We start from the raw sequence: 16,239 nt of genomic DNA on the forward strand, positions 1-16,239 counted from the left end.
GTCTAATGCTTGTTTGCTTTCTGTTGTGCTGGTTCTTGACAAGAGTCTGAGAGCTGAGAGAGAGAACTGCCAAAAATAAATGAAACTGGTTCCACAACTATTGCTCAAACAAGATGAATGCCATGAGCATTCACAGAACTCTGCCAGTTTGCAACTAACATTAAAGTGTGTGTGTGTGTGTGTGTTTTAAAATGAATGCTCCAGCCACAGTCTGTGAACATAAAGGTACAGGTGCCACTACAAGTCTCACTATATCTCAACTCCACTGTGTCATACTGCAGTTTTATCTCTCTTGGGCAGAGGAGTGAATAGCAATATAGCACAGGAGTAACGGCCCATAGTGTATGCATGATTTGTCTTATCCATCATAAGCAGAAGTTGGATGGCCATCTTTAATGAATACTTTAGTTGAGATTCCTGCACTGCAGGGGTTGGACTAGAGGACCTTTGGGGGTCTCTTCCAACTCTATGATTCTGTGATAAACATGGTCAGTGCAAGCAGGTTCAGTTGCATGCTGGCCTATGACGTGAGAAGTCCAATTGGGAAAGGCCCAGAGATTCCATGTTCCATGTTGGTCATGACATTTGGACCACACTGTTTCCTGACATGAGCAGAGATGGTTTCTGTCATCACTGAACTTTTTATACACAAAGCCTTAAGCATGCAAAAAAATTCCCAGGATTCCCAGAAACACAGTCTGAAAACCACTGCCTTAGAGGAACAGTTGTGTGACTAAGAAGTTTGTTCCAATTAGTTCTTTCTTTTAAGCGGGGGGGGGGGGGAGCGTTCAACATCTGTTGGAGCCAGGGAAGTTCAACTTAAACCTGAATATCCTTCATCATTCACAGTGGTTTGAGGGTGTGGGTGGGTGTATTTTAAGGAGTTATTTTTATGTCATACCAGAGTTACAGCTCTTTGATTAAAAAAGCCACTTATTTTGGTGAAAAGGTGATTTATCTGTCTTTTGAAAGCTTTTCAGCATGAGATACTCAAGGAGATCAATTTCTAAACCTCGCAGACAACTCTTGAACCCAAACCTAATGCTACTTTCACTGTTTGACTTACAGTGAGGGATTGTAGGAGTAGTATTTAAGGACATTAACAGATTCATTAGCCGCAGTCAGATTTATGATAACGCAACTGCAGAGGAGCAATGGAAATCTGGTGGAGTAAATGTTGGGGGGCTGCCATTGTGGGCAAGCTTGCACATCACATTTACACTATCAAGTGATAAATAAAACAGGGCACCTTTATGCAGAATTTAGACGTTTTATTTTTCATTCTAAAAAGATTGATCGTTTTTTAAAAAAACGTTCCAGCCCAATATGCCACAATTTGGGGGGGAATAATAATTACTGATTCAAGTGCCTGGACAATAATCACCAGCTGATAATTGTGATGCAATAAAAACCTCTGACAAATATGATAAAGGTGAGTGTTGTCTTCCATAATAGGAAAGAATGTTATGGGTCATGCCACTGCTATTGTTGGGCCTTTTATTTTGTTTTTGGTGTTTCTGTGTAATTTAACTACAATCCTATTTTTTCAAAGGGTTTTTTAGGACCCTAAAATATACTGTTCACTGCTTTCATGTTGTACGTTATCTCTGATTCCAAGACCTAAGAGAGAGCAAAAGTCATGCACACAGCCTGCTTACCAGCTGCTTGGGGTTCCCCCTTAGTCCTGTGACATCTCTTCTTGGAAGGGACCACAAGGATCCTCCAGTCCTGCCCCTTGCAATGCTCGAACCCACATCCCTGAGATTAAGAATCTCAAGCTCTACCCACTGAGCTATCCCAGGAGCTCCCAGAGCTAGGAAGCAACAACTTGAAGAGGGCAAATGGGCTGGTGCAGCAGGACTGGTTGCAGTTGTGTGCCTCTGGACTAGTTCTCATGGAGCTGGTAAACTTGTCTCCTCTCACATGCCAGAACAGCTCTTCTCCCCCACCCCACCCCAGGCATGTTGTCATCCAAGTCTTTTCTCCTAATCAGTCAGTTCCACACCCTTGCCCCTTAGCTGCAAATATGGGCGCATGACAAACACCACGCTCCATTCTCTGTGCACTGCATGGTGGAAATGGTGGGAGTGGCCGATACCGAGTCAATAAGCCTGGTTTTTTTACTACACCATTTCAGGCTGCAGGTGGGAGCTCACATGACTGGATGCTCATGTGTGTGGAAATTAGCATGCCAGGGAGAAAAGTAGGCTAGAACCTGACCTACTAATTCTCTCCGTATAGGAATTTTATTGTATTTGCATACATCTGCAGCCAAGACTGTGTAATTGGGTGATGGTGGCCTATGGAGGAAAAGCATTAGATGACAGGGATGCTTGGACTGGTAGAATAGGGTGAGGTAGAAGATAGCCATGATATCTGTGTTCTCCCTCCACTGTCAGAGGCTGCTTGCTTCAGAATAGCAGCTGCTGAGCGTTGCACTTGGGCCCGGCTTGCATCCCAATGGCCATTTCACTGGCCACTGTAAGACCGGAATGTTGGACTGGATCAGTGTTTTCCAACTGGGGCCGTATGGCCCCTGCCCCCCCCCCCGGATATTCCAAGAGGGCCACAGATGAAAATCACATAAATGGGGGGGGGCACAGCACAAGGCTTGGGGGCTACAAAGGAGAAGTGAAGAATTTTTTTTTTAAAAAATCTGATTGACTGGCTATCCGCTTGGCCAATCAAAAGTGGGTAAGGGGGTGACCCACCAGGGCCTAATGCTCCTTTGTGCCACATGCGTTTTCTTGGAGCAGTCCTGGTTTGTTTCTGGAGGGAGGGGGCGATTGCTGGGCCTCCCATGTTGACCAGTAGGGCCTGCGACCCAGAACCCCCAGGTCAGGGAAGTGGGGTGGTGGGGTGGCAATGGGTAGGGCTGGGCGAGCCGGAGCTGCTTGTTGCTGCCGCCAATGCTTGGTCCGGTGGCACTGTGGGTCTGACTCTGAAGGTGTGGGTTGCAATCCACCTCAGTGCCTAGTGGATCAGGGCCTTCGGATGTTGCCAAGGGGTGCAGGGCCCGTAGGCAGTGTAGGCCTGGCTCTACAAGCCGTGGGGTGAAATCCACTTCAAAGCCTAGCTGAGTGGGGGTGTCTGGTGCTGCTGACTTGCATCTAGCAAATAACAAAGTGTCTACTCAGAAGAAAGCTTCACTGAGTCCAGGGGGCCTTGCTCAGGGCCACCTCTAGCATATGTGCTGCCGGGGTGCAAAAATCTGCCCAGCGCCCCCAAATTTAGTTTAGTCACCTCTAGATAAACTTTTATTAACCTTTTTTTGGGAGGGGGGAAGCCAAAGTTGGGAGGTGAAATCACTCACCCATAACAAGGACGCAGTGGGGGAAACTGTGTTTGTTCCCTGACTCTTTGGGAATATTTAACACTACGGAGTAACAGAGCAACGGAGGAGGGGGCGGGGACTTTTGCTCCATTGCTTTTCACTGCTGAAAATTCATAAATTTCATAAAATGCACACACGCACACGCACACAACACACATACACAATTCAACTGCCAAGTAAACTGTGAATGGTCTCTAAGGAAGATTTAATCAGTGATGGCTACAGGTTCTCATGCTTGTGAGCATGCCTGAAGGAAAAGGAAAAAGTTTTTGCTGCCCCAAAATGAATTGGGACACATTTTATGCTAGGTAAAAGGTAAAGGACCCCTGGACAGTTAAGTCCAGTCAAAGGCGACTGTGGAGTGCGGTGCTCATCTCATTTCAGGCCGAGGGAGACAGTGTTTGTCCACAGACAGGTTCATGGGTCATGCGGCCAGCATGACTAAACCACTTCTGCCGCAACAAAACACCGTGACGGAAGCCAGAGCACACGGACACAGGTGGCGCTGTGGTCTAAACCACTGAGCCTCTTGGGCTTGCTGGTTGGAAGGTTGGTCATTTGAATCTGCATAATGGGGTGAGCTCCCGTTGCTCTGTCCCAGCTCCTGCCAACCTAGCAGTTGGAAAGCATGCCAGTGAAAGTAGATAAATAGGTACCACTGCAGCAGGAAGGTAAACCGCATTTCCATATACTCTGGGTTCCGTCACAGTGTCCCGTTGCGCCAGAAGTGGTTTAGTCCTGCTGGCCACATGACCTGGAAAGCTGTCTGTGGACAAACACTGGCTCCCTTGGCCTGAAGCAAGATGAGTGCCACACCCCATTGTCACCTTTGACTGGACTTAACCATCCAGGGGTCATTTACCTTTATTTTATGCTAAGTCTGGATTCAGGCATAGTGAGTTGGAATGTATGTGGTGAGAAGCTATAAAGAACTTTGATAAAGCTTTGAAAACTATTAAGTAGGAATAGTGGTAGTGATGTTGGAGCTCATGGAAATTGTAGTTCAAAAGAGCTGGTGATTGCTAGGTTGGCAGAGGCTGCTGTAAAACATGTGCTTCCCCACTGCGCTGTCTCTGTAGGAGACAAGTTGCATTAAAAAAGCCACTGGAGTAAAAATTCCACATTGCTGCCAAGTGAAACTACTGTGTGCTGCATTCTCATCATGGCACATGCAGAAATACTTACGGGAGGTGACTGTCATCATTCTAGCATGTGACATGGACAACTCGCCATAGATCATGTTGTCAATTTCCCCCCATGTCACTAAACCCCAGTTTCACAGCCTCCAGGACATTTTCCATGAATAAACATTATGACTTCTGCTGATTAAAAAGGAGGTGTTGGTTTATTTAATACTGAAGAAAAATGGAGCCAGCATCTCATTTGTTTATTTAGTTTGTTTATATTTATACTAGTGAATTGCCCACCAAATTGTGGGGAAGCATCCAGAAGCACGACCATTAAGGTGGCCACAGCTGAGTAGGTGGGTAAGTGCTTTCTTGTTGTTCATCTATGTATGGCCACACTTACTTTTAGCCTTTCTTTCCTGGTCTTCTAAGCATGGTAGCCTTTTCACCGTCCCTTAATATGTGTTGATAGCCAAGTATACAAATAGTTTCAAGACGAGGCTTGAGTCTGATGTCCCTCAAGGAACAGGAAAACAGTGGCACAAGCCGTATAGTTCCTATGGGAAATGGGTGAATGGGAGGCTGCCTCTCCCAGGAGAACAATTCTAAGTTCCTGAAATGCAGCCCATTCCTGTCTCCTCTATTTTAGCTGACCAGCATGCAAAACCTTTCAGAAGGTGAATACCAAAAGGCATTTCTGGAACATCACTGTAGAACAGTGCTCTTCAACCTTTGGTCCCATATGTTGTTGGATTGAAGAACTGTCATCTCCAGCCACAATGAAGGGAGGTTTAGCCCTGCAACATATGAGGACCAAAGGTTGAACAGCATTGTTCTAGAAGAATCTATGCTACCCCTAAGGCTTGAGGTGGTAGTAGGTTACAGTGCTATTTAAAACATAAAATATAAATGGAGGAAAAGAATTGAGAAATTGAGCTTTTTCCAATAATTTGATAAACGGTGCAGAAATGACCCGAATATTTGGAGTAAGTTGTGATAGTTTATTTGCACTAAAAAGTTGCAGACCTCTGGGTAATGGATGGGGTCATGCTATCTTGCACCCACCTTGTATATATTGTTTCCTTGCACCTCAACTCCCTGAGAGTTTCTGGAGAAGAAGAAGAAGAAGAGTTTAGATTTGATATCCTGCTTTATCACTACCCTAAGGAGTCTCAAAGCGGTTAACATTCTCCTTTCCCTTCCTCCCCCACAACAAACACTCTGTGAGGTGAGTGGAGCTGAGAGACTTCAGAGAAGTGTGACTGGCCCAAGGTCACCCAGCAGCTGCAGGTGGAGGAGCGGAGACTCGAACCCGGTTCCCCAGATTACGATACTACCGCTCTTAACCACTACACCACACTGGGAAATTACCTATAGGATTAGCAGTTTTAGGAGGGAGAACACTGAGCAGGTTTTGCTGGAGCTGCAGAAGCAAGAGCTCAGCGGACATTGTTCATCCCAAAGCTAAATTGGTTGCTTGAAATCTCTTAGAGCAGCTTTTGTTCTGAACGCACCAACTATGCAGCAAAAATACGACAGCCTTCAGCTTTCCCCCTTGCATATTCACTCTGCCTGACAAATTCTTCATTCCCAGCTGCAAAATTAAATGGCTCTTTAGAATCTTGATATCAAAGATAAGGGGAGAGCTGCTTTTGTGTTGTCCCTGGAGTCAACGGAATTTGTTCTTTCCCTTTGTTCAGATCATGTAACCAGTGTGCTAATTGGGCTTCTAACCGGAGAAATGTTAGGAGCATAGGAAGCTGCTTTGTACCAAATCAGGCCCTTGTTGGTCTGTCTAAGTTGGTATGCTCTGCTATGTGGATGACTGACTCAAGACATTTTGATAGTCGAATAGTAAGATGGCACCTCTTCCCATGTCGTGTACTAGAAGCCGAGCAGCCTTGCACTTCAATCTTCCTTCAACACTGGAAATGGGATAGTGCCCTCCAGTGCACCTGAGGGGAGCAGGCTAATTTGGGGGCTTTATGGCAAGCCATGGAAGGACATGACCAGGAGGCTCAGGAGGTATCTCCTCTGGTATCTTGTGCCTGAGGTGGTCTGGCAGTAGCGCCCCAAGGTTTCATAAGAGAGACATTTCCAGCCCCACCTTGCCAGGGGTTGAATCATTGTCCTTCTGCATGGAAAGCACGTCCTCTACCACCGCCAGTTTGTGGTGCAGAAAAGACCAGGCAACTGTATTGCAACATTTTCATCGGGACAGCAGAGTTCTGCTGCTAGAGATTTTTGTAACTCCCTATTGCAGTGTAAACTCAGCTGAGTTCATAGAATCATGGAATGGTAGAGTTGAAAGGGACATCGAGGGTCATCTTCCCAACGCCTTGCAATGCAGGAATCTCAGCTAAAGCATCCATGACAGATGGCCATCCAACCTCTGCTTCAAAACCTCCAAGGAAGGAGAGTCCACAACCTCCCGGGGGAGACCATTCCACTGGCAAACAGCTCTTACTGTCAGGAAGTTCTTCCTGATGTTGAGTTAGAATCTCCTTTCTTGCAACTTGAAGCCATTGGTTCAAATCCTACTCTAGAGAGCAGGAGAAAACAAGCATGCTCCCTCTTCTATGTGACAGCCCTTAAGATATTTGAAGATGGCTATCATATCTCCTCTCAGTCTTCTCTTTTCCAGGCTATACATGCCCAGCTCCTTCAAGCGTTTCTCATAAGGCTTGGTTTCCAGACCCTTGATCATCTTGGTTGCCCTCCAGTTTGTCAACAACCTTCTTAAATTGTGGTGCCCAGAACTGGACACAGTGTTCCATATGTGGTCTGACCAAGGCAGAATAGAGCGGAACTATTACTTCCCTTAATCAGAAGGGCTGTCACATGGAAGAGCGAACAAGCTTGTTTTCTCCTGCTCTGGAGGGTAGGACTTGAACCAATGGCTTCAAGTTACAATAAAGGATATTTCAACTAAACAGAAAAACTTTCTGGCAGTAACAACTGTTGGACAGTGGAACAGTCTCCCTCGGGAGGTTATGGACTCTCCTTCCTGGGAGGTTTTGAAGCAGAGGTTGGATGGCCATCATGGATGCTCATAGAAGCAGAGGTTGGATGGCCATCATGGATGCTCATGGAAGCAGAGGTTGGATGGCCATCATGGATGCTCATAGAAGCAGAGGTTGGATGGCCATCATGGATGCTCATGGAAGCAGAGGTTGGATGGCCATCATGGATGCTTTAGCTGAGATTCCTTCATTGCAGGGGGTTGGACTAGATGACTCTTGGGTCCCTTCCAACTCTAGGATTCTGTGAAATAAGTTTGCTGTAAGATTAATCTTGGGCACTTTTTAATTCAACCAGTATTCTTAGTCAGCTAAACATTTGCAACACTAATATAGTTCTTGGTAACATTTTAATTTAACTGAAATAAGAGAGCTTGAGGTGTCATATTCTTTCCTTTCCTTGTGATCAACTGCAGCACCTCCATAGTTTAAGATTGTTTGAGTAAATTTGGTCAAGTAGGGAATGAAATATGAGAGTCTCTCTCCTGTCCTGGTGTTTGCAGATTCAAATTCTGTTCAAAGGGAGATTGCAGAGGAAATGAACTCCATGGAATCACTCTGGTCAATAAAACAATCTTGGCTCCCTGTGTTCAGGAAATGAGATGTTAATCTTTTTCCAAATGCTGCTTTGCATATGGGTCCTTTCCAAAATTCTGCATTCTTTGCTGTTGTTTTTAATTTTCGTTATTTGCTAAAAGTGTTTTAATTGGATCTGCTATACTTCCTGAAGTGAATTGCTATAGAAACAGTATCCAAAATGACCAAAGGTCTATTAAAGAAAACAGCAAGGGGACAGAAGACCAAACACAAGTATTTCTGCACTTCCTCCTTCTAGAGAGATTTGCTTGCACAATCCACCAGGGTTCCGTCTGGAATCTTACTCCACCCCCCCAGAATGTTCCTTATGCACTATATTTTTCACTGTCCTAAACCAGTTGCAGGATCATGTATTATAAACGTTACTAGATTTTGGCTACTTTGCCCAGGAGTAGATGGGCATTCATTCATTCATTCATTCATTCATTCATTCATTGATACTGCATTTATATCCTATGTTTTCCTCCAAAGAACCCAAGGTAGTGTGCATGTTTCTGCTCTTCATCCTTTTCCTTTGCTGCAGTACAAAGGACAAATTGTTCCTCTGACATCATAGTGACAGCCGGTGACTGACTGGCAGGTGGGCTGAGACCTACCTACAGAGGGGGGGAGAACGCAGGATCTGACCCACCAGCTGCAATGTTTTGCTCCAATTCCTGTTTTTCTTCTTCCTTCAAATTTTTAACTAGTAATTTTGTTTTATTCCTATTTAACTTAAATCCTGCTACTTCCCCAAATTTCTGAATCTTTCCTATAACTTTAGGGAGTGAAGTTTTTGGATCTTCCACAGTTATCACTAAGTCATCAGCATATGCTTTTAATTTAAACTCACTTTCCCCAGTTTTTACACCTGTAATCTCTTTATCTGCTCTTATGTTTCTGGCAAGTACTTCCAGTACCAGGATGAACAGCAGTGGTGATAATGGACATCATTGTCTAGTTCCTTTTTGTATCTTACATTCATCTGTTATCACCTGCTTTATGATTAGTTTTGCTTTTTGCTCTGAGTAAATTGCTAATATTCCTTTTAAAAATTTAGGACCACATTAAATTTCTTCAAGTAGCTTTGTCATGAATTTCCAAGAGACGTTGTCAAAAGCTTTTTCAGCATCAATAAACATCATTTCTGCTTTCTTTTCATTCTTAACCTCCAGGTATTCTATTATATTCAGAATATTCCTTATATTCTCTTTCGTTTGTCTACCTGGAAGAAATCCTGCCTGATCTTGATGTATATATTCATTTAATATTTTTTTCAGTCTGTTAGCTAATATGTTTGCAAACAGTTTATAATCATTATTTAATAAAGATGTAGGCCTGCAGTTTTTAATTTGCAGCAAGTCTGCATCTTGTTTTGGAATTACTGTAATATAGGCTTCTTTCCATGTTTCTGGAATTTTACCTGTAGTCAATATCTCATTCATGACATCATTCAAGGGGTTCACTAACTGCTCACTTAATTTTTTATAATATTTTGCCGTAAGTCCATCTGGGCCCAGTGACTTGCCATTTTTTGACTCTTTTATTGCCTCTAACAGTTCTTGCACTGTTATCAGAGTATTTAAAATCTTCACTTGTTCTTCTTTTATATGTGGCATATTACTACTTCTAATATACTACTTCTAATATACTCTAATATAATATGATATATTATATTATATATCTAATATACTCTAATATAATATATTCTAATATACTCTTTGATCAAATGGCTTTCTTGGTTTCCATCTCTTCATATGTGGCCCACCTTCCCTCCATATTTAATTTTTTGACTGTCAATACCTCAATGGGTGAAATCCACCTTGGTGTTTTCCTTTCCAGTAAGTTTTTATTTCTTTCCCACACTTCATAAATCGACCTTCTGACAACATGATTCAGTAAACCTTTATGCACTTTCACTTTGGCATGCCAAAGATAAAAATGCCACCCAAATCTGTTATCATAACCTTCCACATCCAAAAGATCTGTATTTTCCAACGTTATCCATTCCTTTAACCAACACAGACAGGACACCTCATAATAGAGTTTCAAGTCTGGTATGGCGAATCCACCTCTTTCTTTTTTATCTATTAACAATTTAAATTTTATCCTAGGTCTTTTCCCTTGCTAGGTGAATCTCGATAATACTTTTTGCCACTCTTTGAATTGTCCTGTCCTTTTGATCACTGGAATTGTTTGAAATAGAAATAACATCTTGGGTAGTACATTCACTTTTACCACTGATATTCTTCCAGAAAATGACAACTTTAATCTTTTCCTTCTTATTTGCCTTCCATGTGGATTCATAATTATCATTAAACAAATTGATATTTTTTGATGTTAACCAAATTCCAAGATATTTCACTTTTTTTACCACCATGATTTCCAATCTACGTTGCAATTCATCTATCTGTTCCCTAACCATATTCTTCACTAAGGTTTTGGTTTTACTTTTATTGAGTTTAAATCCTGCTACTTGCCCAGATTCCTCAATTTCACCAGCGCTTCTTGTATGCTAGATTATGGATCTTCTAATGTTAAGACCAAATCATCCGCAAGGATTTTAATGACATTTATAATAGATTTTATTTTGTGTGTATATGCCTATGCATTTTTGGAACAGAATTCCTGACAGAAAATTTCACAGGAAATAATTTTCCCTTTCAACAGGATACGTGAACCCCTAAGAAGACTCAACCCAATTAACAAAGTGTTTGTGCCTTCTTTTCTCCCACAGCACAAAAAAGTGAGAGGATACAAACAGTAATTTAAATATTCTATATCCAAGGTTCTCAGAAAAGCAATTGCATTTGTATTTCTTTTCGTCTTTCTTTCCTTACAGTCACTTTCCTTCTGTTCTGCTAAACTAGTTTGAATCCCTGCTATATTATTTGACGCCCCTCTATTTCTTTGTGGCTTGAACACTTCTCTTAAATAACAAACAATCTGTTTTCATTTATTTAATCAGTTTTATTTTACATTATGTCTGAAATTAATCTAAGCACAACCAAGTATTTTTTGGAATCATGTTGTGAAAGGTAAAGGGACCCCTGACCATTAGGTCCAGTCGTGCCCGACTCTGGGGTTGCGGCGCTCATCTCGCTTTACTGGCCGAGGGAGCCGGCGTACAGCTTCCGGGTCATGTGGCCAGCAGGACTAAGCCGCTTCTGGCAAACCAGAGCAGCGCACGGAAACGCAGTTTACCTTCCCGCCAGAGCGGTACCTATTTATCTACTTGCACTTGGACGTGCTTTTGAACTGCTAGGTTGGCAGGAGCAGGGACCGAGCAACGGGAGCTCACCCTGTCGTGGGGATTTGAATTGCCGACCTTCTGATTGGCAAGTCCTAGGCTCTGTCGTTTAACCCACAGTGCCACCTGCGACATGTAGTTTTTAATCAAACTTATTCCTCTTTTACCTTGTTGCCGGCCGGCTTCAGGTTTCTTTAAAATTGTATGTTTTAGCATTTCCTTTTAGTTCCTCAATATCATTTCTCTAAATATTTTTCAATTTTGGGACATGTCCACCACATGTGGTCAAATCTATTTAATTTTTATTTTTTAAAAATGGTCTGTAATTTTTTAGTATTGGTCACATCTGTACCTTGTATACTTGATGAATTTGTCCCCCCCTTTTTGTACATATGGATGTAGTGTAAAATTCATTATTTTCCTGTAAGTTAAAAAAAGAGCAAAACAAACAAACAAAAACCACCAAAACTAAGTGGAGGAAAGTAAGCTGAGCAGTTAATAACAGTAGTCATTATTTGGAAAGGTGATAATAATATTCAAACAGATAAAAATGCTTAACTCTAAGATTTTCTTATTGTTTACAGCTTCCCTTATGATATTCTCTACCCTTTTTGGGTTTTTAACCCCTTACCTTTCTAACTGTGTTTTTAAGTCCCCAAAACCCTGCCTCCTTACAGGATATCATTTCTACAGATTTGTTACTGCAGACCCAATGATGAAAAAAAACATAAACCAGCCCAATTCCTCGCAACCACAAGACTGCTTATTACCTGCAACAACAACAAAAGAGTGGACACAGCAATTTCTTTCTAAAGGATATAGACTGACGGGGAGGGGGGGCTGACAAAAGGGGCAGGTTGAATTGTAAATACATTTTCTCTCTTTTTGACCTCAAGACTTTGTGCTCTGGGATTGAAGAGATATGTAAAAGCAGCAAGAATTGTCTCAAAATCACATGATTGCCTCAAGATATCCAACTGGTGTGGAATTATTTGTATGTTGTGTGTATTAAGCATTATTATGTAGGAATGCTGAAATGTGTCTGATAGTGTGTTATTTCCACCAAGGGTGTAATTGTTTTTATGTTTAATGTATAATGTCTTACTGTATAGTGTCTTATTGCTTACAGCCCAATGGAGGATTCTCATGCACTACATGCCTTCTAATAGATCAGGCTATGGCCCAGTCCAATATTTAGATTAGATCAATTTACGACCACATTTCTTTGTTCCACATGGCACTCTGCCGACTTTCCCTAACTCATTTTACCAAGAAGAAGCTTCAGGATCCATGAAGCAGCAGATACATGAAGGTGTATATACTTTGATTTAGCAGGAATGATCCCTTATAGAGTTAAATTGACTAATTTGGACAAGTGCCCTTTTTAGAATGCGTTTTCACAGATTGGTTTGAAAAGTTGAGAACCATGGGGCTATATAAATTTTAAATGGACTGAGTTTGAATTGGACAAGTATATCCAAGGTGCAAGTAGCTTTCTGCTTTCATTTTTTTTTAATTTTTATTAAATTTTGCATAGATATACTTCACAAACATACAGAAGACAGGAACAAACAAAACAAAGAAAAAAACAAAGAAAAAGAAAAACATTAAATACATACAACATAAACAACTCGACTTACATTGATTTTACAACAACATAGCTTTCTGCTTTCAAGTGCAAGTGAGCAACTCCCTAGAGTGCAAGACCAGAGCCTATAATAATAAAATCCCATAGAAAGGCCAAGGCAAAGACATCTCTCTCATGATATGTCCAAACCTGTGGCGGCTGTGGAGGGTGCGAGGCGACATGGTCGAAATGAAAGCCCTCAGGGGATTCATCAGGAGTGCTTGCTGTGAGTATGCTGGAGGTGTGAGTCTAGAGGAGAGCTAACTCTGACACCTGAGAACACACAAAAAGGCAGAAACGAAACAAACTGCATTTTTCAGTCATTACTGGACCTTCCTGTTAAGTTTAAAGCATAGACCACTATTGAGAAAATGTTTCTCCCAAAATGCTAGAATGCCACAAGTAATTTAGTAACAAAATGCAACATGTGTTACTTTATGTCATATCCTATGTCCAGCTATGTGTACTGCTACACTTGCAAATAACCTTAAGAGGCCTGACATGCAAGTCTCTTCAGATTTACACGAAGGCATCCATTTACAACATTACCAGGTTATTATTTTGTGCGGCAACAATTTTTTAGAAAACGTCCGCAGCAAACCCGGAACTACCAGAACAGGTTACTTCTGGGTTCGCTCCTCACGCATGTGCAGAAGCGCTAAATCGCGGTGTGCATGCGCAGACACACGCTTCAACATGTGTCATTTTTGGGTTGCGGTGGGGGCTCTGGAACGAATCCCCACTGTACCCCAATATTCCACTGTATAACTTTAGATGCCAGGCAGAAACATTCCTCTGTTCTGAGGCCTTTGGCTAAATAAATCACCTGTGGCCTTTTAAACTGTGCATGTGTGGAGAGGGGGGTTATTATTGTTTGTTACTATGTTATGTTTTTATATTGTAAACTGCTCTGTGATCCTTGGATGAAGGATGGCATAGAAATAATACATACATACATACATACATACATACATACATACATACAAACAACAATATTCATAGACTTAAAATTTTATTATCTGACTGCAGTTCTCTGCCATAGAGTTCCTTTCTTCAAAGATGTCTTATTTTAATTCACCATCTTTTGCCCGCAATTTAATATTATTCTTTTTGTTCTTTCCTATCCATCACAGCAGGAAAGGATTTCATACACCCCTCCAGTGAGTCCTGTACCAACTTATACTTCCTCGTCATCACCATTACATGTCCCAGTGCCTCGAGCAATCAGGATGGAGGAAGATGCCATCAGACTCCCAGCCCACCTGCGTGAGTGTTCCTCCAATACTGGCATCATTGGGGTGGGAGGCGCCTTTCTTTTGTTGTTGTTGTTGTATTTGTATCTTTTATTTAGAACAATGGACTTTCCTCACAAATGCCATGGACACTTGTTCTTCCTTCCTCCTTCCACGGATTGGTTCTTTGACTGTCATGTGATACATATTTCACCATCGACAGATGCATGTTGGGCTTTGTGTTTCCCAAAGACTTACTTTACTGGCAGAACACAGGGTGCTCTGAACTGGTCACATGGTGTTTTCAGGTGCATTTTCTACTCCAGATAGTCCCACTTGCTAGCAATGAGCTCTGGAGATTATTCTGCATAGGCAGAGCACACCTAATATGAACAACCTCAACTTTTCCAGCACTTGGTAAATCAGTGTCCAATGTTTACTCTATTTTGCTTTTTAGGAGATCACTTTAAAATGATTAGTGTGAGTTCCTTCCATTGTGTGCATGTCTGGCACTTGACTCAAGTGCACATGCATTTAAATGATGTGTGTGAAGACCAAAGCACCATGTAGTGCACTGCTTTGCTCATGCTACAACCAGTAAGGTCTGTGTTTAACTGTTTGGTAGTATTTCAGATTATTTTATTTAACTATTTTATAGGCTTTTAGACCTCTTTTTAGGCAAAATTGCCTGCCAAAGCTGTTTACAGTAATATACAAATACATATACTTAAAATCCAACAATATAACCATTCAAAACACTTAAAATGCCCAGTTTTATCCAAAATAAGTATATAGGCATCATTCCAGATAAAGAAGTCATTCACCTAAAGTCATCCAGTATTCTAGAGCAGCACCCGAAGGCCATAAATATAAAACCTGTAAGGCCCATTTAACAAGGGATGGGGCTTGTCTGACCCCATTTGGAAACGAGTTCCATAATTGAGCAGACACTTCCTGGAAAGACCGCGTTCCATGCGTTCACCAACCTCATTGGTTCTACATCTGGCATTTCCACAGGTTCCCCCTGAACGGATCTTAAAGTATGGGATGGCAGGTTGATATAGGTGCATGTGGCACTTAAGGTAAACTCATCCCAAACAATTTAGAGCTTTAAAAGTCAGCCCCAACACTTTGAATTGGGCCCAGAACACACTGGCAACCAGTGTACCTGACACAATAATATGTGTAATGTGTTCTAATTGCCTGGCCCCAACCAATAGCTGAGTGGGCACATTTTGAACCAGTTGGTTTTTGAACTGTCTTCAAAAGCAGCACCAAGAATTCACTAATACAGTGGTACCTTGGTTCTCAAATGCCTTGGTACTCAAGCAACTTGGAACCCAAACACTGCAAACCCGGAAGTAAGTGTTCTGGTTTGGGAACTTTTTTCAGAAGCTGAACGTGCTCCGTTTTGAGTGCCACACTTCTGTTTTGAGTCTTATGCTGAGGTCTATCTGTTTTTGCTATTTATTTTGTTTTTTGCGGCTGTTTTGTTTTGTTTATGTGACTGTGTGGAACCCAGTTGAGCTTGATTGATTGATTGTGTGACTGCAGTACATTGTTTATTGCTTTCATTTATGCATCAGTGGTCTCATTAGATAGTAAAATTCATGTTAAATTGCTGTTTTAGGGGTTTTTAAAAGTCTGAAACGGATCGATCCATTTTGCATTACTTTCTATAGGAAAGCACGTCTTGGTTTTAGAATGCTTTGGTTTTGGAATGGACTTCTGGAACAGATTAAGTTTGAGAACCAAGGTACCACAGTGCATTGCCGACTGTCGCAAGGTTTCTTCTCCCTAGATAGGGATTCCAGCAGCCATATCAGCCATGCAGATTAAAATTATCTCCTGCTACTGCTGCCACTTGGACTTTGCACCAAATCCAAGAGCTCATACAAGCTCAAACTTGGTCCTTCGGGGGGAGCACAACCCCATCTAAAAGAAGTTGAATAGAGCAATTGGTTTCCCCCTGCACAGAATCTCTGTCTTGCCTGATTCTGATTGTTTACCTTCATCTAGCCCAGTATTTTTCCCAGACGTGCTTCAGAAACTCAATGGGGACAATTTTGTATG

General features: G+C 41.9%; 1 protein-coding gene across 2 annotated transcripts in view; it reads left to right on the plus strand.

The window, feature by feature from the left end:
- The window catches only part of ETV6 (ETS variant transcription factor 6), a 134,069-nt gene that overhangs the window by 45,879 nt on the left and 71,951 nt on the right, over window positions 1–16,239 (plus strand). The window contains exon 2 of one of the 2 annotated variants that reach the window (XM_081913351.1): window positions 14,071–14,200. In XM_081913351.1, the coding sequence (XP_081769477.1) occupies window positions 14,071–14,200 (130 nt within the window). Of the gene's footprint in view, window positions 1–14,067; window positions 14,201–16,239 lie in introns of both variants that reach the window. The other variant, XM_081913350.1, reaches the window with a different exon arrangement.

Source organism: Podarcis melisellensis (genome assembly GCF_964234715.1).
Source record: "Podarcis melisellensis genome assembly, chromosome: 5".
Lineage (NCBI taxonomy): Eukaryota > Metazoa > Chordata > Lepidosauria > Squamata > Lacertidae > Podarcis > Podarcis melisellensis.